The 24388-nt window shown below is 44.0% G+C and overlaps 1 protein-coding gene across 2 annotated transcripts in view; it reads left to right on the top strand.

The window, feature by feature from the left end:
* The window catches only part of ETV6 (ETS variant transcription factor 6), a 147564-nt gene that overhangs the window by 84935 nt on the left and 38241 nt on the right, over positions 1–24388 (top strand). For both annotated transcript variants that reach the window (XM_068402111.1, XM_068402110.1), the window contains exon 3: positions 22641–22805. In XM_068402111.1, coding sequence (XP_068258212.1) covers positions 22641–22805 — 165 coding nt within the window. The remainder of the gene's footprint in view (positions 1–22640; positions 22806–24388) is intronic.

Raw genomic sequence — 24388 nt, 5'->3', positions numbered from 1 at the left:
TTCAGCCTTGTGAGCACAACTTCAGGATAATGGTCTCGCCTGGTGATTTCTAAGCCCCAGCCTCTCAGGTAGCATGGTTCTCCTCAGAGAGTTTGGGTCCTGTGACCTAGCGCCCATGCCTGTGCTGCTTCAGCCTTTGTTTTTTTCTTATAGCTGTATGCATGTGCACTTTTCTATTATACCAAGGAACTCTTTGTTTGCTTACTAAGTGCTTCCCCACAGGAAATTTCCTGTGATGGAAAACTCTGGGGAAGCTTCCTGTCAGACGAGATGCTGCAGGGGCCAGATAACGGAGACGCTCGAGCCCACAGACCGCAGCAGCTGAGGAGGCGTTGTCACCTGGTGCTTTCTGCCAGAGGAGGTTGGGAGGCAGGAAGAGTAAACCACTTTCTTGAGTGATCTGGGGTGACAGGACAGGGGAACAGCTCACTGGAAAACCTACGACTGCTGTTGGCTGATGAAGTCTTTACTAAGGCTGGGCACTGCAGTTTGGTGTTGTTGAACCCAGGTCCCCGGAAGCTATAGATTAATTTTTATTGCTAACCCTCATGGGTCAGCTAGGTCAGCATTTCTCAGGCTCTGAAAAAGGCCTGTAGTTAAGTGTCCCATTGAGAGCTGGGTACCAAGCGTGGCTCTGAAGCTTACAACCAGTTGAGGAAAAAGCCGTTGCCTCATAGAAGCAGCCCACCTTTTGATGATGTTGCCCCTCTCCGAACAGTTGCTTTCCTGAAAAGGGAGAGTCCTGCAGCTGTACTATTTTTGAGCCCATGGCTGTCCCTGGCAGTCTGTGGAGAACCACTTTGTATCACTTACTGGTATTTGCTCTTAACAAAGAGCAAAAAGAACAAAAGTACAAGAAGAATGGTCTGGCTGTCAAGTAACTGTTACTACGAATGGCACCCCAGGCTCCAGCAGAGACCTCTTGTCATTTTGGGCAGGAGTTATGGCTTGGCACAACTGGAGCTTAGTAACCTCCTAGGAACTGTGGCCTGCGACTGTGCAACACTGCTTCGGTCAGTCCAAGGCTGACAGTACAAAACTTATGTGGGGAAAGCACGCTGATGCAAGAGAGCTCTTCAGGCAAAGGCACACAATGTCAATGGTCATTGCATTGCCTATGTGGTTAGGTGGGACCTTGGGGAACACTGAGGCCAATAAGGTACCTGAAAATGACATATATGCTTCCACAACTCTTTGCCATTTAGCCTCACAGTGCCTCAGGATTCCTCATATATGTCATGATGCTAGTGCTTCTTTCTGCCCCCATTGACATCTGCTCAAGATCAGTGATGACCAACTGTATGAAGAGGTAGGACTTTAGAGCTGTCAGTCTGTCAGCACAGAGGTGTGCCTGCCCCATAAACAATACTTTTAACTTCCCTCTCACCAAACTACCCTCTGCTCTCCAGTGTCCTCCCTTTCAACTCTTCAGAATTCTTCCTCTACCCCTACAATACCTCAGCTTTCCATGCTGTCTGCTGTATTCATCTGTACCATACACTGACTTTTACAATTCCCCCCACAAAGTTGCTCATTCCTGATAACATTCCTTAAACCTCTTTTTTGCTAGTACTCTCGTTTCCTTTGTGATCAGTTGCCTAAATATTGCCTACACAGTGGGGTTTGTTGTTTGCATGCAGTTCCTCTGTATGTTGATTTATGCCAAGAACCTATGGCAATTTTTTACCAAAAGATGGAAAAGAGAATAATCTGCCAGACATTTTGACCCAAATGTTCCTGTTTTTCTTCAGAGCTCAGCCTCTTGAATCTGGTAAAGGCACTTCATTTGCTTCATTGCTTTTCTGTTTGTCATGTTTCAGAAATTCAGGTTGAGATCAAGTTAAATTGAACTACAAAGTCCTGAAGGAGCTTCTTTAGGTCCGCTCCCCCTAGACTAGGAAAGACAGATGTTTTAAGCTTTTAGTTTTCAATATGGCATAATTTCAATACAACCTTCATTCAACCAGCAGTAACTGTTTCAGTTTGATTAATGGACTTGACTCATAAACGTGTGCAGGCTGGCCAGCAGGCTACTATTTCTTGGCTGATGTGGGACCTCAAATTGCAAGTGCTGCTTCTCAGCTACGGGGCAGACAGGAATGAGGCACTGCTTTTGGTCTCCTGGTAGGGCAAAGAAACAGCTTCAGGGTTATATGTAGCCATCAGTCCCTATGTTGTGTAACCTGCCATGGATCAAAGGTATCCAGGAAAAATGACAAGCTCTTTTTGTGGGGTGAGTGGTTGCACCACTTCTTTTTCAGGTTTCCAGACACTTCCCATGATAAGAACTTGGTTTTGATAGTTTTACAACTTTTCTACTTTTTATCTGCTGTGGCTGATAATTTCTTTGCTAGAACAGATAACACTACATCGGGTTTGAACTCTCAAAATGTCTAGTACCCTAAGATCTGGAACAGACTTGAAGGAAGAGAGGTAGTCTCTCCTGTGCTCTGAGTACCCCTCTTCTGGGCTGGGCGGATGGGAGCAGAGTCTGCCTGTTCACAGGCAAAAATGAGAAGAGCTCAAACTTGGGGGGCAGGGGGAAGAGCCTGGAGCAAGGAGGCTGGTCAAGAAGGCTGGCATTGCACACTGGCACAATTAGAAGTGGAGAGAAAAGTACACGAAGTTTAGCTAGGAGGATGGATTTCTTCATCTTGCCCTTCCTCTGCTGTCACATACATCTGCTGCACAACCTGCTGGCAAAATGAGCCAGGGTTATGGCAAGGTGTCTCATACCCTCCTGCCAGTGTTGATTCCTGTAACAAATGACAGTATATTCCTGCTGCTGTCAGTTGCCCCTTTAGCAAAAAGTGGCAAAGGGCTGTAGGTTGGATCTAAAAGTGCTAGCCCTGCTGCTGACCCATGCAGGTTTCATTATGATGCCATGGTGGAATTTCTGAGGGTTTTTTTCACCATTACTGATACTTTAAAAACAAGGGAAAAAATTACACTCTCTCTATATATTCTGTGTTACAGCTACTAAGGTTGTAAAGGTGAGGAAATGTCAGAATTAACGTTGCCTATGTGTACATTCATCCTTCAATTACGTGAGCTTTGCATATGCATCAACACATGCAGTGTCTAGCGAAGTGTGGACTCCAGGGACTGGATGAATAACTTTCCTAAATACTGATAGAAAGGAAAGGGGATAAACCTTAGTCAGTAGAGAGGATAATTGCAGGAGAAAGCTATTAAGTCTGCAAGGACTCTTGCTCTGCTCACTGGTATCTCAGCATGAATAATGTTTTTGCAGCTCACAAGTTTTTTGTAGCCACACCAGCTTTGGTAACTACAGCTGCGCTGGAATGGTTGTCTTGAAGCATGTGAGAGATTCTTCCTGGTTGCATTCAGTACATGTGGGTTTGCTAGGTCAGAAGTGGTTTGTACCAAATCACAGTGGAGGCCTGCGGCTGACCTTGGGTTTTCCTAGTCCCTTGACCAGTGTCTTCCTTGCTAGAAGCTTCTTCCTTTTGCAGCAGGGCACAGACCTACCTTCCCTTCCATTCGTATTCAATATCCCTGTGGCAAATAACTCAGCTGTTTACATGGGAAAGTAATAGTAGGAAAGTATTTATTGTATTTTTAGCAGTCTGTAATGTAATTTAGCAGATGGAAAAAGCAAGGAGGAGAGCCAGCTTTCTGCAGACCACCAATATGTGCTTTGCAGGCTGGAGCTGGAGGATTGGTACTCTGAACTAACCGAGACAGTGTAAAGGCTGCTGAACAGATGCACGTGCTATCAAGCTGGAAATGGACTCATGAGAAGACCTGCAGTTAAAATCAGTCAAATCAAGAGTAAGCTCTTCCATTGGCTGTAGTAGGCTTTGGGTTAAACCCCATTAGGTCCTAAGATGTTTGGTTTGGAGGTCTGCATAGTATGGTGTGTGTTTGTAAAGTGTTTGTCATGCTGTGGAGGTAATACATAAACCTCACCATGTACTTGTACAAACTGAGTAAGTGTGCTACAGAAAGTCCAGGACAAAGCACTGTATTGTTCATTCCAAAAAATTAATTTGGTTTTCATAATTTATAATGCTTAATAGTACAGTAGGAAATCTTCTGTAATATATTGTGTAAACATAATAAAGTCTCGGGAGAATTAGAATTCACTACAGATTGGCTATTGAATATTTTCAGTGAAGTGAAACAGCTCAAGGCTGCAAAAAATGATCCAACTGGCAGATTAGTAAACTGAGAATTTGCACTGTTGATTTGTAAATATAAATAGTGAAGTTTAGAAGTGAAATCATTAATAGAGCTTATCTGTCAGTAAACTTTGACATTAATTTTTAATACTATAAAAGCATCTGTCTTTGAAACAAAATTATTCTTAGAAGAGGTCAACACTATAAGATTTTTACTGTTATTCCAAAATATTCTAAGTTGGAAGAAAAGAGTTTGTAGCAATGGTTATCAAACCAGTTCTCGTAACAGTTATGGAAAGTTTTGCTTACCCTAAAACCTGGGTTACCCCAAAACTCAAAGTAGACATTACAGTAAGTGTTGTGAAACCAAAGCACCAAAAAGTAGTTGCATCTTGAATGCAATGGATTAATGCCAACCTTGAAATATTGCACTTTTTTCCCTTTTTGTTTTTTTTCAGTGGATCTGATTTTGTATATTCAAACAAACTTCGTTAGGGGTTCACCAGTCTCCAGAGTGCCATGAACTCTTCTTTTTTTTTTTTTTTCCTTTACTTACCACCTGTGGAGACCGAGATGCTGCCTCCTATAGCAAAATCTATGATGTTACCCCATCATTTCTGTTTTGTTTAGCTTTAATGAGCTGGTGATATGGGAAAAATACCAATAAGCTACATCCTCCTAATAGCTCTGCACAGAGATTACAATCTTAAGGAAACTCTCTGGACAAAAATATCATTTCTCTCCTGTTTGTGTGCATTACCAAGCACGCTGGGGTCCTGGTTTATGATTGCAACTGAGATACGACAATTATGCAGAATAATAATGCAGGCCTGTTGAATTAGATGATGAAGATCATTTGATTTCAATTAGGACAGCACCTCCTGGCTCTTCACGTGGACCAGGGCCTCACTGTGTGAGCTGCTGTATTTAGTGAAATAACTGTGTTGTCTGGCTGTACAAACAGGACATCAGCCCCACTGATTTATAGATACTGGGTATTTTTAAGCTGCTGTGAAAAACGAGGCGAGGGCTTGTGTTGTTAGTGAGAACTTAAGAATGTATCAAAATTTCAGCATAATCCTTTCCAGAAGAAAAAATTTAGAATTAAAGAGACACTCCCCCACCCCGAACTAAAAATATGTATTCTTAAAAAAAACTTAATCCAGAGACGGGCAGATTTTCCAGCCCTTTCTTTCCCTGGAAGGCAGTTATCCAAGTGACACATCCCACTAACATCGCTTTAACTGCTTGTTTAAGTAAATGCTCACGAGAATATGGGTTAAACCATGCAACCCTCAGTGTCTTCTTTATTACTTCAATGTCATACTTACTCTGGTATTCATTTGGTCTTCATACTTTACTTACATATTTACTTTGGTATTCATCTTCCTTTCCACTATTTATGAGGGTTGCTTTGCAATTTTACATGTATCTCAGTTTTGACAATGCAAGTATGAATATCATTTATACTTTTGGTTAGAATTGCTTTGAGTTTGGACAAATTTCAATTGTTTCATTTAAACAAATGTAATTAGGAGGCTTTTATTTAAAAGCAGAAAGAAAACCCATAGCCATTTTGACTGAATGTGAAAGAAATCTACACAGAGAAAGCAAAATTCTTTTTGCATGAACAGCACGGTTTTCTTTATTTAACATTGTGGAAATAAGAATAGAGTTACCAAAATGTACACCGGCTCTTTACAAGAAATAAAAATAAATCACTAAGTGTATAATAGAATGAATATTGGGATTAACTACAGATAAGGTCTTCCTAGGGCTTCTCTGACACATGGAGAAATGTCTGAGAACTGATGAAGTGGAGAGAGAAGGAAAAAGAAGAGAAAAAATATATGCAAAGCCACTTGGGTAGAGTTATGCAAATGGCCTTATCAGGGCAAGCAAAAGGCTTCTCCATTGTGCCTGCCAATTAGGAAATAGCAGCTACGGTCATACTCAACTCCCTCTTCCTGAGGAGATGCAGCTTTAGCCTGTGATGTTGGCAGCCACACAGTGAAAGGAGATTAAAAATTGTCTCCTCTTTTATGTCTTTTTAGGAGGTTGGCAGAGATGCTAAATGAATCCTGGACAGGGCAAGCACCCTGATGGTATCCCAGTACCATTTTTTCAATTTCATATGGATTCGAGCAAACCAAGAGAGCAAAGAAAGCCACTAGGCTTTGAGAGAGGTACAGAAATAGTCCCAGATTTCTTTGAAGTCACTTATGTCCCTCCATCCTTACTCCCATTCTGAAGAGAGAAGGGAAGAAGAAACACTTCCTGCTGTTCAGCCCAACTCAGCCTGCTTGGTCCAGGTGTGCTGCTCTCTCTCTCTCACCTTTTATGATTAAATCCACTCTCACAGTTGGTCAAGCTGAATGGAAACACAGGAAAACAGCATCTAATCTTACGCAGTGTTTTCCAAATGCCAAAATGTGTTAAGATTTATGAAGTGTTTTGATAATTAACACAAAAGGAAGACATTATGCTCAAAATGAGTAAGATGAACCTTCTGATAGTCTGGGAAGCTTTTATCTCCCTTTTGGTGCCATACATACTACTCCCAGCATTGCAGCTAAATTGTCAAGATTACCACTGGTTTCCACAGGAGATGCAGACATGCTTTTCAGCATTGAAAGCCAGTGTTTTCAAAACCTTGAGCAGGCTGGTCACTCGTTTAATGTTCAGCTGGGTGGAATAAGTTCATGGTCAATATGACGTGTTCATGAGGATTTTTCATAGCTAGGGTTTCACTGTGCCTGAATTGTCTGGAGGCAGCCGGAGGGTACTGTCAGATGAGTAGGTCGGCTGAAGTGTTACGCTCTGGATTGGGTGCACACCCTGAGGGTGCATCCAATGTGTTAATGCTGCTTTATTCAAGTCGCTGCTTCCCAGGCTTAAAAGATAACTCTGTGAGTAGCATTACTGAAGCAAGAGGGCAAAGACTGAAAAACCAGTGTGATCTTTCTGCGTGTTAAAGCAGAGCAGCATGTGAAAATAAGAACTGAAACATTTTGTCTTTCTCTTCTTATCCCCATAGTGAGAGAGAGAACATCCTGGATGGAAGAACAGGATTTAGTGGAGGCTAATAGAGTTGGCAGAAACGTGTGCGTTGGAGCTGGCAGGGTGCAGGGCTGTGGGACCAACCAGCCCAGGGGGAAGCTGCAGGGAGAGGCATTCCTCAGTACCCAACAAAAGCTCTGAGCCTTGAAGATCCTTCTTGTTGCATGGAGATGCAGGCTGTGCAAAAAAATCAACTCAGGCCTTCAAAACGATCAGTGAACTGAACTAGAGAGAGAACTAGAAAGTTTGATGCAGAGGAGCTGTGCTCCCTCTGTCCCAGTCAGGACATCTGGCATCAACACTGCATCTGCCCTTGTGAACAGTACAGTCTGGGGACTGTGTTCATGTATGTATCTTTGGCAAAAACAAAAACAACAGAAAAGGAACCAAGCATTTCTCAAGAAATGCTGGTACTTCGCGTGCAACTTTGCGCTAATTTCTCTGCCAATTTGCCCTCTGCCGCGAAAATCCCTTCTCTGGACACAAAGCTGAAGAGACAGCAATATGCCCAGATATACAGAAAAATTTCAGTGTGCGCTGTCTTGGACTCTTTGGCCTTACTAATGCATGTCTCAGCCCATTCTTTTAGATCCCTTCTTTGTTGTTAGGTTTTCAAAATCTTTTTTTCTTCAAAGCTAGTTCCTATAGAGAGTTTTTAATGCCCCTTACTGAGAGCAACTTGTTTCCCAGTATCATTTCTCCAGGTTAGCAATTGTTGTAATTGCTGCAAGGATGCCATTTAACAACGAAGGGGAGGCAGTGAAGTGACACTTGTTCTGCATGCCAGCCCTTCTCTTACACACAGAGGCTCACTTATAGTTCTGGGAGAGAAAGGGGAAAAACAGAGGAACAGTACTATGATTTTTTTTGTTCAACGCATGCTGCTCACTCCTTGTTTTCTTTCTGATAACACCAAGGTATTTACGTGCAAACAAAAGACTCCTCTTGCCGAATCAACCTCCTCCTCCTACTACTACTTGATTCCGTCAGCAGAGTTGCAAAAGCATGACCATGACAGCACTAAATGAATAAGGGTGAGGTTGGGCTGACAAAGGAAATCTCTTCACACAGTGTGCACGGCTCAGGGGTAGTGGGGGGAAGAGAAAAATCTAGAAAAAGTTCAAAACGAGGCATCAACAACACATCTTGTTAAAAATTAATCATGGTGTTTTCTTTTGAGAATTAATCTTCAAGTGAAGTAGTGTTTCAGGACCTAGAATAACAAATTTGGTCAAAGCAGGGAAGAGACAATATTGAACAGGACCAACCTAACAGCTGCCCATTCCAGCTGCTTCAGAGGAAGGTATAAGAAAGAAATGCTGTAATTTATTAAGGAATAAACCAGCCCACAAAGAAACCTTTTTCTGAATTTCCATTGTTTAGTTATCCGAATACCTGAATAAAGAGGGCGTAAATCTTTTCTGAAATTGCGTTCATGTCCTCAGAAACTCTCCATGATGTCAAACATGGAGTGTTTTCATGAACATACAGTATTTGAGTCCATATGCTCTATGTTTATTGTCTGCCAGAGTGGTGTGAGACATCTAGAGTCTGCAGATTTTCTCAGGGCTTCATGGGAAAATTTTTGGCACCTTGCATTCTCTAATGTCATTTTGTGTTAAATTGCTGAAGAAGGCTTCTCCCCCCGCCCCAAACTGACAATGAGCCCATGTCTACATTTCTGTACCATGCTGTCAGTGCTAAGCCAGTTGACCCCAGTCATGTGAAAAAATCAAAATCATGTTAATAAGCAAAGCATTTCAGAAAAGCAGTTTTCCACTTGTAGCTTGTTAAGAAGAAAGGAAAGACCTGGAATATGAACATGCTTTGCACTGACAATGTGTATCTATTAGCTTAGTAGTTTCTGTAAGGCAGGAATTATAAAAACAGGCATGAAGGGAAAAGTTAGGGCAACCTGAAAAGTTAGATTAGAAGGTATCCTTTCTTCAAAACATAGTTCACTATGCCTCCCTAATGTGCATGTTTGCTTCCTGCCTTCTTACTTCTCAAGTCTTCCTTTTGTCCCACTCCTTGCCATCTGGCACTCATACACATGTACACTTTGATCCACAGCCTGAGAGGCTTATAAACTGAGCAGTCCTGTTGCAGTCTGGATTTGACTCCTGTGCTCCAGTTGCCAAGAAACTTCCCTTCCTCTGATCTAATACTGAACAGAATTTGCAAAAATTGTTGTTGCTGATACGGTTGGCAAGACAGCTTTCATGGGTACTTAATTTGTGACAGAGTCGGCTTAATCAAAGAGAGGATATCCAGGCAAGTGTTTCTTAGTAGGACAGAAGATACCACATCAAGGATGGCCAAGTTCAGACAAGTCCAGGCACATGACCAGTAGGTCCAAATGGTGGATTTTTAAAAAGGTGTTCCGTCTTGTGTAAGTTGGTTGTGAATGAGTCTTCCCAGGAGAGCAGAAACTTGAGATGATTTGGAAGTTGTGATACAAAAGAATGAAGCTAAACTGGTTTGGACTTTGTAAACTAAGCAAGTCTTGAAGCATTGGAAGACTAGAAGAGAAATTACTACTTTATAGAGACAACTCTGTTGCTTTCCCGACTTGATTGTTATGTCTTTTTGTGAATAGACATAGTGTGTGAACAGATACACCCATAAATCTGGATTTGTGCAACAGATAAGATACGTAATTTGACAACTGTCCTTCACAGAGCTGGCTGAAATTTGCCAAAAGATGGGGGAGTACTACTATGAAAATTTTAATTAGACAAGTTGATGAAAAAGTATTTCGACTACATTTTCACAATATCGACTTAGTAAAGAGTGTATGGGGATTCCAGTAGTTTCAGTTGGTTCCCATGGGGACCAGCATTGTATGCACACCATCATGCTGTTCACTTTGCTTGTACATTCAATCCTTTCCCTCTCCTGTCTGTTTGTATTGTAATGTCCTCCAGGCAGGGATGACTCCTTATTCAATGTTTTATACTACCTGGCACAACTGTGAGCAATGTAAAGAAGCCATTAGATGTTACTAAATATTTCTAACAGGTAATATCATTTGATTCTCTTTCACAATACTTAAACTAAGAAAAATAAGGTTGCCGCCCCTCACCCCTGTGAAAGAGGGGACACTGTTAGTGGGACCGAGAGGGGTAACTTTCTCACCCCTCCCTGCTGTTGCAGCTCCACAGCTGATCCCACCTCAGCTCTGGGATGCCCAGCTGCAGCACACGATGCCCCTCTCAAGAGAGAGGTCCCCTTTCTCCCGGCACATCTGCACTAGTTGGCGATAGCAAGCACACGGATGGCCATCCTTAGGGTGGGAAAGGAAGGGTGGAAAGAAGGACAGCACAAGATAGCTTCACTGATGTCGAGGTCACTAGGTGTCTATACTAGCACAGTAGGTTTACAGAGTATTAAGAATTGTGAATCTGTGATGGTATCAGTTATCCATTGTTACTAGGTATGCAGTCGCTCTCATAGCACCTTTACCTTTGCAAGAAACCTGAAAAGCAGGATGAGACAGAACCTCCTTGTGAATTATCTTATCCATTTGTTTTCCTTCTCATTCAGAGCTTGATCCTCTACTGGAAATGCGTAGGTAAATTATTTGCCTCTATTGACATTGCAATAATTTTTCCAGCCCTGGAAGCAAGCCTTTCTCGGTGACATCATCAAGATTAAACTCAAGTAATACAGTGAGCCCATGCATTTTTCAGTGACATGACATGTTCTGTAACAATACTAGCTGAAGCATTTCCTCCCTTCTCTGTCATCACATCCAGCTGTTATTCTTTTTGCAGTTTGCTGCCTCCCTGCCAGTTGTGTTGACCCAACCGTTAGTGCAGTTGTGCTCTTAATCCCCTCAGAAAGCTGATCTGGCAGAAACCGATGCACATATATACTAAATACAGATTATCTCTCTCATCAAGATCACAGCATAGCTCCTCCACCAGTTGCACTGGTACATTGAAGGGGTGGCCAGAAAACAGTACCAAGTCAGCACTGCCACTGAACACTACATGTTGTCTGAGCTGTGGCCTGAAAGGAGCTGATTTGAAGGACAGTGTAGTGATTGCAGACATGCCAGCATTGAGATAGAAGTTATCCATCTTTGTTCTGGCTCCTTCATACCAGACAGAGTAATAGAAAGGCGTTCCAATATATGCAGTTCAGGGGTGGAGGATATTTCGCTCAAGCACAGGACTCCTGCAAGACACCTTGTGAAGTGTGAGGGGTGAAACTTAAGTGCATATTTCTGAGATCTGGGGCTGTCACAGAGAGGTAGCCATAGCTGACACAAGTGTGTCTCTGCGCTGCAGTCAGAGGTGAGTCGGTGTCACAGCTGCCCGAGAATTTGCCAAAGCTGTAGCACCCACAGACTTCAGCATGAACTAGCTACCATGGTGTCAGGCAGGCTGTGCTGAACATGCAGCGTATGCTCAAGCCCTTGTTGTGGTTGGCACCTCAGGGAGCTAGTTCAGAGGGCACGCGAGGGATGACTGCAAGTGCTGCAGCCGTGCCTCTGACTGCAGCATGCACATGTCATTGAGACACACAGCACAGCATCCTAGCTCCAATCTGACAAGCTCCCGAACAGGAGTTTGCCTGCTGTCCCAATTAATAAAGTCGATTGCTTGGGCAATATTTTCAAGTGGCCCCAAATAGAAATAATGCCTCAACTTCATAAGACTTGCACAGAAATACTAAGTGGAAGCCACTTTTTGAGGGGGCCTAATATGAGAAGTTAGTGAGTGTGCTGACTAGCTTCAGAGCAAGCAGGAGTTAAACTCTGGAGAGGAAGCAATTCTCAAGCTGCAGCAAAGATAATCATGATAATTTATCATTTGATAATCAAAGAGCACACACTTAATTTGTTCTCATTATCAATGTATTTCAAGCACAAGTACCTTAGTACAAGAAGCCTTTCTGTGCACAAGTTACACTGCAGGGGTAGAGATAAAGGGCCCCATGCAAATGCAGTGCAGTTACTTCTATATGGGTGATGTGTTGTAGTGCAGTTTGGAGTCCATCTCAGTGGCCTCTTTGTCCCCCTGAATGTGGAAAAGGACTCCTGGCATCTAGAGCTGTTGTTTTAAGCACTTGACCTTTCTCTAGGACAGTAGTGTCTTCTTGTAAAAATGACTGACAGTTTCTAAGAACTGCAGGGATTTGGTTCATTAAGGAACTATCGAGAAACGAAGCTAAATGTGGGGTTTTTGACCATGTCAGAACTCCGGTTTGCAGCATCTTGGGAGCGGGAAATGTCTGCAGCATGCTAAGGGTGGGCTTTTACCTCCAAAGCCCAAGATGTGGTTCAAAACTGAGTACAGCGTGCAGTCTCCAGAGCTGTAATTTGCACCGTTTCTCCCAGTTATTTAATATTTAATGTCACCTGAAGGCAGGTCTTCGCATAAAGCACAGAAGAACTCATATACTGGTGGATTGAAGCAGGCTTTTATAGCCCTCCTGGATTAGGAATCTGAAGGAGAATGCCTGCATAAGCAAGAGAGAGGTCCAGAAGTGAAATCAGTTAGAGTAGAAGTATGACATGCTTTTACCACATGCTGTGGTAAAATTTTCTCTACACTGATTTGCTTAATGGTTACAGGCAAAGTAAGCCATGGTTCTGGCTGCGCTGCCAAAATCTGCTTTTACAGTAGCAGCACAAAAGTGCAGCTGCAGCTCACAAGGCTTGGAGCCCCAGCGCTGAGGAAGCCAAGAGAAGACATCTTGCTGTCACAGCATAGACTGTTCTGTAGTGGAACTGGCCTCACGTTCCCTGGAAACAGCCTGGAAAACATGCTCTTTGTGTACATGCTCTCCCCTCCCCAGCTCTCACAATCGCAGTTGAGTTAGGAGACGAAGTCACAGCCAAGATTCCTCAAGGGAAAGGGACCCAACTTCTTCAGGATGTGAGCCTCTGAGAACAAAATCTCCTTCTGAGAAGAAAGCAGCTTCTTAATACAGGAGGATTACAATGTCTTGCTATGTTGGTGGTGGTGTTCTGTTGGCATGTGAAACTGAGATTTCAAAATTTTCCACTCGATTCCGCTGTACAAAAAGGACTTCCTAACCTCTCTCTTCTGAAACGGTAGAATCACCTTTAAGTTCGCAGCCACTGGAAGAATGAGGTGACCTAGCTGATGATAGGTTAAAGTGATAAATTGCTGAAAGGATCCATCTTAATTTTAGCAGCTGCATTCATTGCAGCTAGCAACTATTTCTTCTTTTTTTTCACATCTTTCTGGAGTGTTGATCAGGTACCCAAAACTGGAGCTTTCAGTTCCATCACCAGCATTACTGCTGCATGCTCTAAGCATGGTAATAATCTCAGCATGCCTCTCCACTGTACAGCAATTAGGCAGCAGGCAAAAGATTTAAGTAAAACCATATGTAGGTCAAGACTACCAAGATCAATTTATTTCTAATTACTTACAAATCTTCAACACCCCAGCCAGGGATCAAGGCCATATTGTGTTAAAAGAAAGAAACAGCATGTATTGACAGTTCATTCTAATATAGGTTTGGTTTTTTTTTTACCTTAAAATTACTGTTGCCAGCATGCACCAAGTAAGTGACACAAGAAGTGGGAAGGAAAAGTAAGTGTTAAGGACGTAAAGATGCTCTGCATTTGTCCAGTTGTAAAGAGGAGCAGAATATAGTTCCTGGATTCCTTCCCTCCTATAACAGATTCAGTGTACGGGCAGCTGTCCAATGACTTTGTGCCTCACATCTATAAAACAGATATAACAATCTAATCTGTCTGCAGTTGAAAGGCACTGCGTAGTGTAAATGTGCGAGTATTACTAATAGTAGTATCAGCAGTGGCCATATCCAATACAGGAAAACTGTAAAGAATGTGTGTTAGACCTGAATTTTGACCTGGATTAAGATAAATTGGTTTGAAACAATAAAGAGTTGCTGAGAAGAAAATTAAAGTTTTTATAATCTCCTTGACTTCTACTTGCAAAACTGCTTGCTTCTGGCACCGTGGTCTTTTGAGCTAGCTAACCCGTGCCATTGTCAGGGCTCAGCTAGTTTTGTTTAGGATCTAGTTTTTGCACATACAAGGGAAAAAGCAACAGAAGACATTTCTTTCAGCTCCTTTTGGAAGGGAGCAGTAGGAAAGCAATGTCTGCTCCATGGAAAACAGCCAAAAATTGGTTGAGAAGGAGTCAGGAGTGGATTAAGACTATAACTGGGAGCAGATCCAAACCAACATTTCCCCATTTCCCATCCCCCTGCCAGCTGCTTGTGTTGCACAAGCTGCTCTGGTAGGAATCTGGTGGTCACCTGCCCCCTCTGCCTATGGGAACAACGTGAGCAAAGAGAGGGGACGTCTTGGACCCAAGAAGGTTCCTCCTGTGTGTGGCAACCGCGGCAGTGGCGGAACGGCTGCAGTCAGCCAAACGGTGTTGTGCTGTCCGCGGCTCACTGACTCACTGCTACGCTCTGGCCTTCTCTGAATGTGGTGCCCAGATGCAAAAAGCCAGCCTTCGCCCTGCCCTGGAAGGAGAGCTCTTGTCAGGCTTCTAGGAAGGTTTTGCAAACAACACGAAGGAAAGCTGGAGCTGTTCTGTGCAGTTCTTGAAAGCTCTTGGACATGGCTCATGGAACGAGTGCCTAGAAAACAGGCTGGTCTTTTCATCACCTCTGCGGTTGCTCGCTTCTTTGGCTGGTAGTTTTTCACTTCCAGAACTTCAAACCCTGGCCACTTCAGCACGCAAACCAGCACCATTTGTCTAGACTGGTTTGCTCAGTCCTGGGTGAATTCTCTTTCCAGACCGCAAACTGCCTGTCAGCAGCAGGTGGACGGCTCCAGCATTGTAACGTTTTCTGTGACTGATTGCAAAATGGGGCAGCTCACAGAGGAAAGAAGGCTACATCCTAAGGTCTGCTTTTTCTGTGAGCTAACTCCAGATGATGCAGGTAGAAACAGAAAGGAGAGAGGTAGCTGCTATGGGTCAAATACTGATTTCGATTACAATAAATGTAGCACAACTGGCCACGTTAAATGACTGGGGTTGCACATGAGGCTTTATTCTGACTTCAGGTACGACTCTAAGGACTTCAGGAACTGGTCTGCAGTGTTCAGGGACTTTTCTGATTGGTTTTGGGGCAGGGGGTCTTAGACATAGCTGAGTAATCTTGTGTAAGAGAGTTACTTCATTTACTAACCTGTATCTGCAAAGAAAAGGGTTTGGCTATAGAGTGAGAAGTAGTATGTTCTTCATGTTGAATTCTGTAGAGTGTGGCCTTTCCCTCCTCCTTTCCTGCTTACACACACTTCAGATTTTGTGGGGTTTTTGTACCAGTGACTTCATCTGCCATCATTAATCAGCGAGCTATCTCAGCCCAGCAAGCTAATTTAGAGTCCTGCTTGTGCATTTGATCAGCAAATGCAAACCATGTGTAATGTCAGCAGGTCAGGGGAGGTGATGGAACATGGGATTTTCACCTCAGTTCCAGAAAGGGCCATAGTTGCTTCCAGGAAGCTGAGCTTGGCAGTGGGTGTGGGGAATTGAAAAGATTTATTTCCCTGTATGAGAGCTCAGAGCTTGATCATTCTAATCAAGCATTTTCCAATCAATATGTTTCTTATGGGCTTTCCAAAGGCTGCATTAGAAAAGCAATTTTATTTATTTTATGACCCTGGAGCCCTGAGGGATTTGGGTGTGTCAGCTTTCCAGGGTCTTTGTACAGACAGTGAGAAGAGATGAGCTGGGTCACGGGGCACCATGCTAGCAAAGTCACCATGGCAGAAACCCAGCCCAGTGCTTTACTAGGTTTGTTTCTGTAGACATCTCCGTACACAGAAGCCCCAAAAAAGACGCCGTGCATGAAGCATTACCTGCACTTGTGCTCTACCACTAATACGCTGTTCAGCAGGACAGCAGGAGACATGAGCCTATGCCTTTTATTTCAGATTACTACTGAAAAAGCTGTTTTACCCTCTGTTCCCAGCGGTGTGGGAAGCTTCCCAAAGCCTTGTCATTCTGATTACAGGCAGTTTCACATCTCTTTAAAGGACACACAAGCCTCACTGGGGTCTCTCTTCCTGCCCATCACACGACTCCTCTGTTCTCTATCCGTTTTCTTCCTTAACAAGACTTGTAAAGGCACATTTTCGTCTGCTGCCATCCATTTCCCTTGTACCAGTTTCTACTCACCTCCCAAATAATTCTCTCTGAGGATTAGCCAGGATTAACCTTTTCCTCCTTTTCTACCTTGCTTATCTCTGGGCCTTGAAACTGCAGAGCCAGCTTTCTACTGTAGGATGAGGCAATCCCAGTGGGCCAGCAGCAATGAATGGCAATTGCTTCTCCACTACCTGAGTCAAGTGGCACCTGCTGGAAAGAGCAAGTGGTCGGGCACATCACTGCATATCAGACCTCCATCCCCTACTTGTAACAGCAAGTGCATGGACCACTGGTGATACAGGGTTTATCCTGTGGTAGGGCTTCATCTTCTACACATATGCCAACCCAAGAGCAGTCCCAGAAGGCACTTATTTAGGCTATCCATTGCATGGGGGTAGCTAAGCACGCCACAGCTCTCTTGTCGCCTGTTCCCCTCCTCTGAGGAATTAGAAAGGCTTCCCAAGAAAGCAGCGTCCTTAATCTTCCTGCCTTTACCCTCTTTAGCAGAGGTAGTCCTGAAGAGCTGCTGAGCGCCCTGTGGGTGGGAGCCTGCCAGTGCTGGTAGCTAAGGGGAAGGCACTTGCAGTAAGAGATTGGTGCAGCAGCTGTAGCAGAGACAGTGTAAAATTCCCATCTCAGGAGGACCTCAGCGCCCCGTTTGGGCTTGAATTTGAAACCCCCTTTAGCGTGATAAGCACACTGCTGTTGAGCTCAGCGCTGCAGACTTTCTCAGAGAGCAGCACGTTGTGGTTTGTGCTGTCAGATTCGAGTGCTGTGTTAGAACAGGGCCCCTGGTCTGCATCAACAATCAATACCCCTGAACAGGGAACCAGAGAGCAGCAGAGACAGCACCGCGGGAGTATTGAACCACAGTCATTCAAAACAGCTGTGCAGCATTTTGCACTTTGGAAGCATTTCAGATGTTAACTGGCCAAGCCCTATGACACCTCTTTGCATTTTGGTAGTCTAGCTTTTCAAACGAAGAAGTGAGACAGAAGGAGGAGACTTTTAAAAAGTTACTCTGGCAGAGCCTGGGACAAGGATTTGAATCTAATCCTATGTTTTTCCTCCAGACCGTGTTGTCTTTACACTGAAATAAAGAGAAAAACAACAAACTCATGCCCCTCTCCTTCTTGACATACACAATCATATGCACAACTGCATATTATGCTTTATGGGTAACATGGAAGAATTTTGTTAATAACAAAAAAGAGAGCTTCAGTTCCTAAAGAGCTAGCTGGTAGCAGACATACAAGTCTTCTGAACTTCTCCAGCATCATTTTCCCACTAAAGGCTTGAGTACTGTCCTATAGCCAGAGCTGGCCTGCCTGGTGCTGCCAGTGATGATGCATCTGTCGCTGGGTGTTTGGAAACCAGCTGCTGCTTTGCATGCGCTGGCCCCTTTGCTGTTTGCCCAACTGCACTAAGTAGTTTTCAGCGTGGGAGTAAGAACAATTCTGCCTGCCCTGCAGAAAGCAGGGATAAATGAGAGGTCTGTCTTTACCCCCTTCTCGCCTCATCATCCTGCCTGCCAGGCAGCCAGGCGTAAAGGGTGGAGTGCCCCGACGAAGTGGAACAAAAGTTTGACAAAACATACTGTGAATGCTGTTTCCGTCACGCATGCTGTTGTGTGGCCGCGTCCTCATATCGAAACTAAAACAGAACAGCAGCTCTCAGTGGTACCGTACATCACACTTTGCATTGGATTTGTGTCTTCAGATTGTTCCAAAATGAGTCAAGGTGAAAACAGCCTGCAGTACATTATACTTCACGTTTTAGATGTATCTGTTACATGCACCATACATAGCAACTCATACTGTGAAATGCATACCCTGTCTTCCAAAGCAAAGAACAGGATGCTGAATATGAGTGCTTTGCAAGATCCAAGGTTGACTACATCTCTTAAAAAAAAAAAAAGTGGTAACCCCACCAGAAGTTTGTGGTCAGATGACAATATTACTGCCTGTGTAGTTTTATGTGCAGAAGGTTATATTAGGTGAGCAGAGCACTCTCTTTTTCCAACATCAAAGCCTGACCATGCTTAAGTTTCCGGAGGGGCTCACCGTCAAAAGGAGTGAACTGTTTAGAGACCATCAGCTTAAACTCCTCTTCAGCAGACCAGTACATTCTGGTGCACGTGTCTATGGGTGTAAGTGCTTGAACATACCTAAACAAGTTTACTGGCTACTCCAAGGTGTAAATTACCCATCGGCCCCTCTTCATTGTACTTGGTTTTGCTGCGCAAGAATAGAAGGGAACAGGGAGTGGATTTCTTCTGCAGTCCAGATGGTTATCAGCTTGTGCCCTGGAGCATGAGAACAGATCACTCTCACCATTTATAAGGTAGCTAGTGTCACAAGTGTTAGAAACAGGACTTCAGGTGAGGAGTAAGCAACAGAAGTAGATAATCCATTAAGACACCAGTGTGCCAGCCTGGGGCATTAGAAAGGTGAGCATGAATTTTGCTCCCTGTTTAATGCATATGAAGCTGTCAGTTTATAAATGTATCTATAAAGTACTGTATTTTACTCTGCTGGAGGTGGTGTTTGGAAGCTGACAGAAGACAGACGAGAGAATACACTGGATCTCGCAGAGCTGGATTCTGATGGTTTACATGGCTTTGTCTAACCTGCTTTCAGCTATTGAGTTCAAGAAGTTTTTGTTGTTTATTTTTGCACTATGCAGATAGGGAGACCAAGGTTGGGAATGCTTGCCAGGTTTCAGCTAGCAGAGCAATGGCAGGGACGGGAACAGAGCCAGGTCCAACTCCCAGGTCAAAATTCACGCTCTGAAGTCCGTGCCGCTGCTGGCCACCGAGAGGGCAGACCAGGAGAAAGGCAGCATCCCCCATGACTGATCTGCACCTACTGAAAGCAGCAAAGCCTTCCCACTGATTTCAACAGTCAGTTCAGCAGGCAAAACTTTGTCCTCATTTTGTAGCACAGCACTCATTTTCCTCACTTTATTCTGCCTGGTAAATATCTTTGTTAGTTGAAGACAACGCTGTTAGCTTTCACGGAGAATAAAACTGGAGAGATAAAAAGAGCCCATTTTCCTCCAGCGTGGACACGACAATAAAAGAGAAGATGGAGAGGGGAAAATAAGAAACAACATCCAAAAAAGAAAAATTGTATAAGCGGGATTAGTTTTTCTTTCATGGAGAGTATAGGAAAGCATTTTCAGGACCTACTGATAGTTAGTATGCTGTGCTGTAAAATCCCTTAAGCTGCAAAGCCAACCCTCTCATGCCCTTGTTTTCACAAAACCAACTGCTTCTTTTTAAGAAAGGGCAAAGAAGGTGGGATACAAGTTGAGTAAATGCTGTACTGCACATGAAAGAATTATTTTTTGAATGGCAGTTTCTGAAGCACTTCTAGCAACACCGGTCTGCACCCCCAGAAAAGCCTCCTGCAACTAAACTGGTTCAGCCTCACAAAGCAAATGGGCATGCAGTAGAGGCAGGCAACTAAAGAGGGTTTTTTTGAGAAACTAACGTACCAGGAAAGCAGCAGGGCAGGGAGGGAGGGAAGGCAATGAGAGAAGAGGCAATCCATCTGGGGAAAAGCAGTTAATTTATTTTATGGCACTTCATATCTTCCAAACACAATATAAGTATTTAATTAAGGTATCACCCCATGGGTGGAGAGATGTGGCGCATCCACCCACTCATTTTGGTGATAGCCAAACTGAATTAGAACGGCTGCTTGCCGATTTTCAGTAACTAGAAGCCAAGTGGGCCTAGGTCATACTACTTTGGGTCTTTTCTCACAAGCTTCGGAGATGCTGCTGAAACCCAGCAGAGACCTGATTTGCAGTGTGAAGCATTGGGTTTGTTTCAGAGTTGCCAGCACAGCACATGCAGCTTGTCCCAGTCTGTGTAGCTTATTTGGCTGTTTTGGGTCTAGCACCAATCAATTTAAACCTCTGTTTAGACATGGTACTTTTGTGTTGGGTGAACGGAATGCAAAAATACACTGTTACCAGGGCATGGGAAATGATGATCTATGCTTGCACAGGGAGTGATTTATTTATTATGTTGTTATCTATAGGGGAGCATGCACGTCATGTGACATTATCATATCGCTCTGTCCGTGTCGGCCTAATTTTCCCAGTGATGTTTTGTCTTGTTTTGTGCCTCATCTTGTGAAGTGCACATCAGAAGTCCGGTTAGATTTCCACATGACAGTGCTCCTTTGGGCAACTTATTACTTGCATGGCATGGCAAAGGGGGAGGCAAAAGAAACCACACATGAGCGTTTCAAGCACTCCTCAGATGATCTTTTAAACCCTTTCATACATTGTGGTCTGGCTGCATCGTATCTGACTCCTTTCTTTTTTAGCTGCAGTCAATGTGCATGCTGCCCAGCAGCGACCCAGTGCCTGGAGTGTGTTTTCTGCAAGAATAACCCCATGTTCAGAAAAAGATGAACCTCACTGGCCTTTTAGATGACAGTTTGCATGTTTCTGAGCAGATCTATGCCTCACCCCAGTCCCTTCAAAAAGAAAGGTCCTACAGAAAACTCTGACCCCTGTAATCAGACCCTAATTCAATAGAGGGAAAAGAATTTAAGTCCTTCATAAATAAATAAATGCTACTTTTTGTTTCTGTGTGGCACATAAAACAGTGCTACAGGGGCAGTTGAAAGCCAATGGGAATTCTTGCTGCTGCCATGCGACGTCCCTTCCTTAGGTCAGCTCTGACCCTTTCTCAGGCTCCATCTCAATTCCTTTTCTGACTGAGATTCAGTTCTGTATGCAGCTGTGGCTCTGGGACTTTCCAAAGCCGCTGTCTGGGAATCTGGCATAACAGCAGAATGCAATTCACTGCATGTGACCTTCTTGCTAAAACAGAAAAAAGGGTTGCCTATCTGTTAAAGAAGTAAAAACCAAAACAAAACAGAGCGGTACAAGTCTCATAGGTTTCTTTTAGTGCCTGGTGGGAGGAGGGTAATCAGATCTCAGAGAATGGTGTGCCAGGAAGGAAATTTCTTACCATGCGCAGCATACAATCAGCCAGGTGCAATATGAGGAAGGGAGGTTCGTCTTCCTCTGAAGCATAAGGTATTAGCCCCTGCCAGAGGCTGTGTACCAGAGATCTGATCAGATATGGCAAATTTTATGTTCCTATGCACAGTGTGAAGCTTTCATTTCTACGCAACACATTGTAGCAAGTCAAACAATGAGTCATCTCACGAGGAGGAAGAGGAAAGAAAGCTTTTATCTCCCAGTGGATTTGAGATAATCTCTCTACCTGGGTATAAACAGCTCTTCACCTTGCTGCCTTCTCTCCAGGGGAAGGAAGCGATTGTAAATTTGTCTGTAAAACAGATATTGAATTGTCACACCTCCCAAGCCTCTCTGCCTGGGCCCAATAAAGGTGGCAGGCTAAAGGTCTTTGACTTTCGTGGCAGCTTGGTTGCACCCCTGTGAGTAAACACAGTGATCTAGTCTGTATATGCTGTACTAGCTGGCTGGGAGAAAGGGAGTGCCAGATTCTCCTTGGAGCCTTGGAAAATCTGTGCCCAAACCAAACATACCTGCTATTTTACTATAAAATGGCGTACCACCCTGATATGGACAGAGTTACATTGGTAATATTTTATCACTATACAGGAAACACAAGCTAAAGCAGTGCTAAAGGTGCTGTAGCCTCAGTGCTTATTTCCCTCTCCAGTGTGGGAATAGCATCTGCTAGCGTAACAGCATCTGCACAGGAGGGGTGAGCCAGTCTGAATACACCTTTCTCAACCATGCCTGCACTGATAACCACTTACAGACACACAGTTACTGAGGCTCTGTGAAGCAGCCCTTCCGTACAGACCCCAGCCGCCTAGAGGGAAGTACGGCTGTAGCTCTCTTGCATCTGACTACTTTTCATTGTTCTTGATTGATGACTTTACAAGGGGCACGAAGAGAGAGCACGCCTCTCTTCTATGAAAGGATACACACAGAGGATGGATGGGGCCAAGGATTTTGCCTCCTGCCTGCTCTGCACCTCAGAAGGAGCAGCTGGAGGAAAAATCCCATTTCACAGTGGAAACCTGGAATGAAATAATGTCCTAGGAGCTTTTTTCAGGATGCTGAGGCAGTTCTTGTTTCTCAACATGTCACAGATAAACCAAGGTGCCTAAAGTAATGAAGTATTTCACAGTCCAGTGCTTAGAGTAATTCTGCGTCAATGTGACATTCCTCTCTTACACCTTCCCCTGAGACTTTGTTCATTGTGGTGTGGGGAGAAAGGGGGATTCACTGATGTTTGCCTATATTCCCATGCCTTGTCTCAATTTGGTAACACAGTCGTGGTCTCTTCCTGCCACAGGTTTGCAGCCCGTTTACTGGAGCAGGGATGATGTGGCACAGTGGCTCAGGTGGGCGGAGAAGGAGTTTTCCTTGAGGCCAATTGAGAGCAACACTTTTGAGATGAACGGCAAGGCTCTGCTGCTCCTGACCAAAGAGGACTTTCGATACAGGTCTCCTCATTCAGGTGAGGATTGCTTACAGAAGCTGTGATTGAAAAGAGAGAGGAAGCTGCAACGAAATCTGGAGAGGGTCAGAGAAGGAAACAGTCACATTTGTTGGGGCGGACTGGTCAGGGGGGAGGAGAGGGAGGACAGAGGCACTTGTATGAGGCAAGGACAAAAAGGACAAGGAGGGAATCAAATCCTCATACACCTGAGTTGTAGGCAAATTTGAATGCAAACCCAAACCCAAACATCTAACCTGTTTCTAGTTAAAACTGCCCACAGAACTCCCAGAAAGCAAGCTTCTCTGACAGCACTTTGTGACTTCCAGCTCTTGCCTGTGAAGGCTTATCTTTTCACAGACCCAACTAAAGCAGCAAGTTAATCAAGTGTTCCAGCTTAAGAAGCCCATATTAGCATTCTGGCTCACAGTTGGCTTGGCTGACGTGCGGCTAAAAGTGACTGCAAAACTCCTCCCTGGGGGACCTTTCCTCTATTTTACAGCCCCTGTGGGCTTTGCTTTGCTTTACTATATTCTCTCACGTGCTGGAGTCCAGCCCAAGGCACAGCACAGACAGGTGTGTGAATCAGTCTGCCTGTTGCTCAAATTATGTCTTTATTTATTCACAAAGAAGATTTAGAAATGTGTATGTTGCCTGCCTGTATTTATATCCCTGCGGTCTGTCTGCTCCAGTTTTACAGTCAAAGTAAGGCTCTGCCCTCCTTTGTCAGGGATGTTTAACTAAATATGAGTTATTGGTTCTAAATAAGAGTTGTGAGCTTTTCTCTTGTAACCATACAAGGTAGTCCTGCTAAATATAAAGGCTCGTAATTCAATCACCATAGGTGATCAAAGAGTTCAGACCAAGCGGTTACAGAATTGCTGCGAGGAGGGTTCCAGCACAAGGCTGGCTAGGTGCAGAAGTACAGCTGGTGCTGCTTGGGTCCAGCTGGTAAACAAGCAGTGGCACTAATTCTACATCGAGCTGCTTGGCGACTCCCTTGAACACACCCCCACAACCATCCTCCTGCAGAATCTGCCGCACAAACTGTGGCTTATGTTTAGTGTATATGAAGTTTTTTAAGCATGTGCTTCGAATCCAGGACTAATTTTGTATGGAAGGAGAAGCCAAGCATTAATGTCTATTGCCAGTATAATACAGTAGTGAAAACTGATGCCTAGAGACATCTTTTTTTTTTTTAATTCTGGTACACCACTTTGAATCGTTTCATTAAAAAATGAGCCCTGCTTAAGGCAAAGGGAGTATTGAAAGTGGGGATGTGGGCAAGGACTGTAAGGGACAACTTTGTGTATCTTCTTTGCAACTCCCCTTGTCATCCCAGTGCCTTGCTGCCTACACGTTATGCCCCTGCTCTTCCCCTTGTGTGGTATGAGGGCACTTGAAATGAGAAGGATTAAAACGTTTGTAGGCTGGAGATAGAGCGTTCCCAGAGAAGAGCCTCTGGCTTGCAGATCCTCACTTTATGCAGAAGGTTAAGCTCTTATTTACCTAAATTTGGAATGAAATGACCAAACTAAAGGGTTCCTCCCTCGCTTTTTTGCTCCTCCTTCTCTCTAGGTATTCCCCACTGCTAATAAACCTTT

The sequence above is a fragment of the Nyctibius grandis genome, chromosome 5 (assembly GCF_013368605.1).
Source record: "Nyctibius grandis isolate bNycGra1 chromosome 5, bNycGra1.pri, whole genome shotgun sequence".
In the NCBI taxonomy this organism is placed as follows: domain Eukaryota; kingdom Metazoa; phylum Chordata; class Aves; order Nyctibiiformes; family Nyctibiidae; genus Nyctibius; species Nyctibius grandis.
The sequence above is the reverse complement of the archived record's forward strand: the minus strand, read 5'-3'. Positions and strand labels throughout refer to the sequence as shown.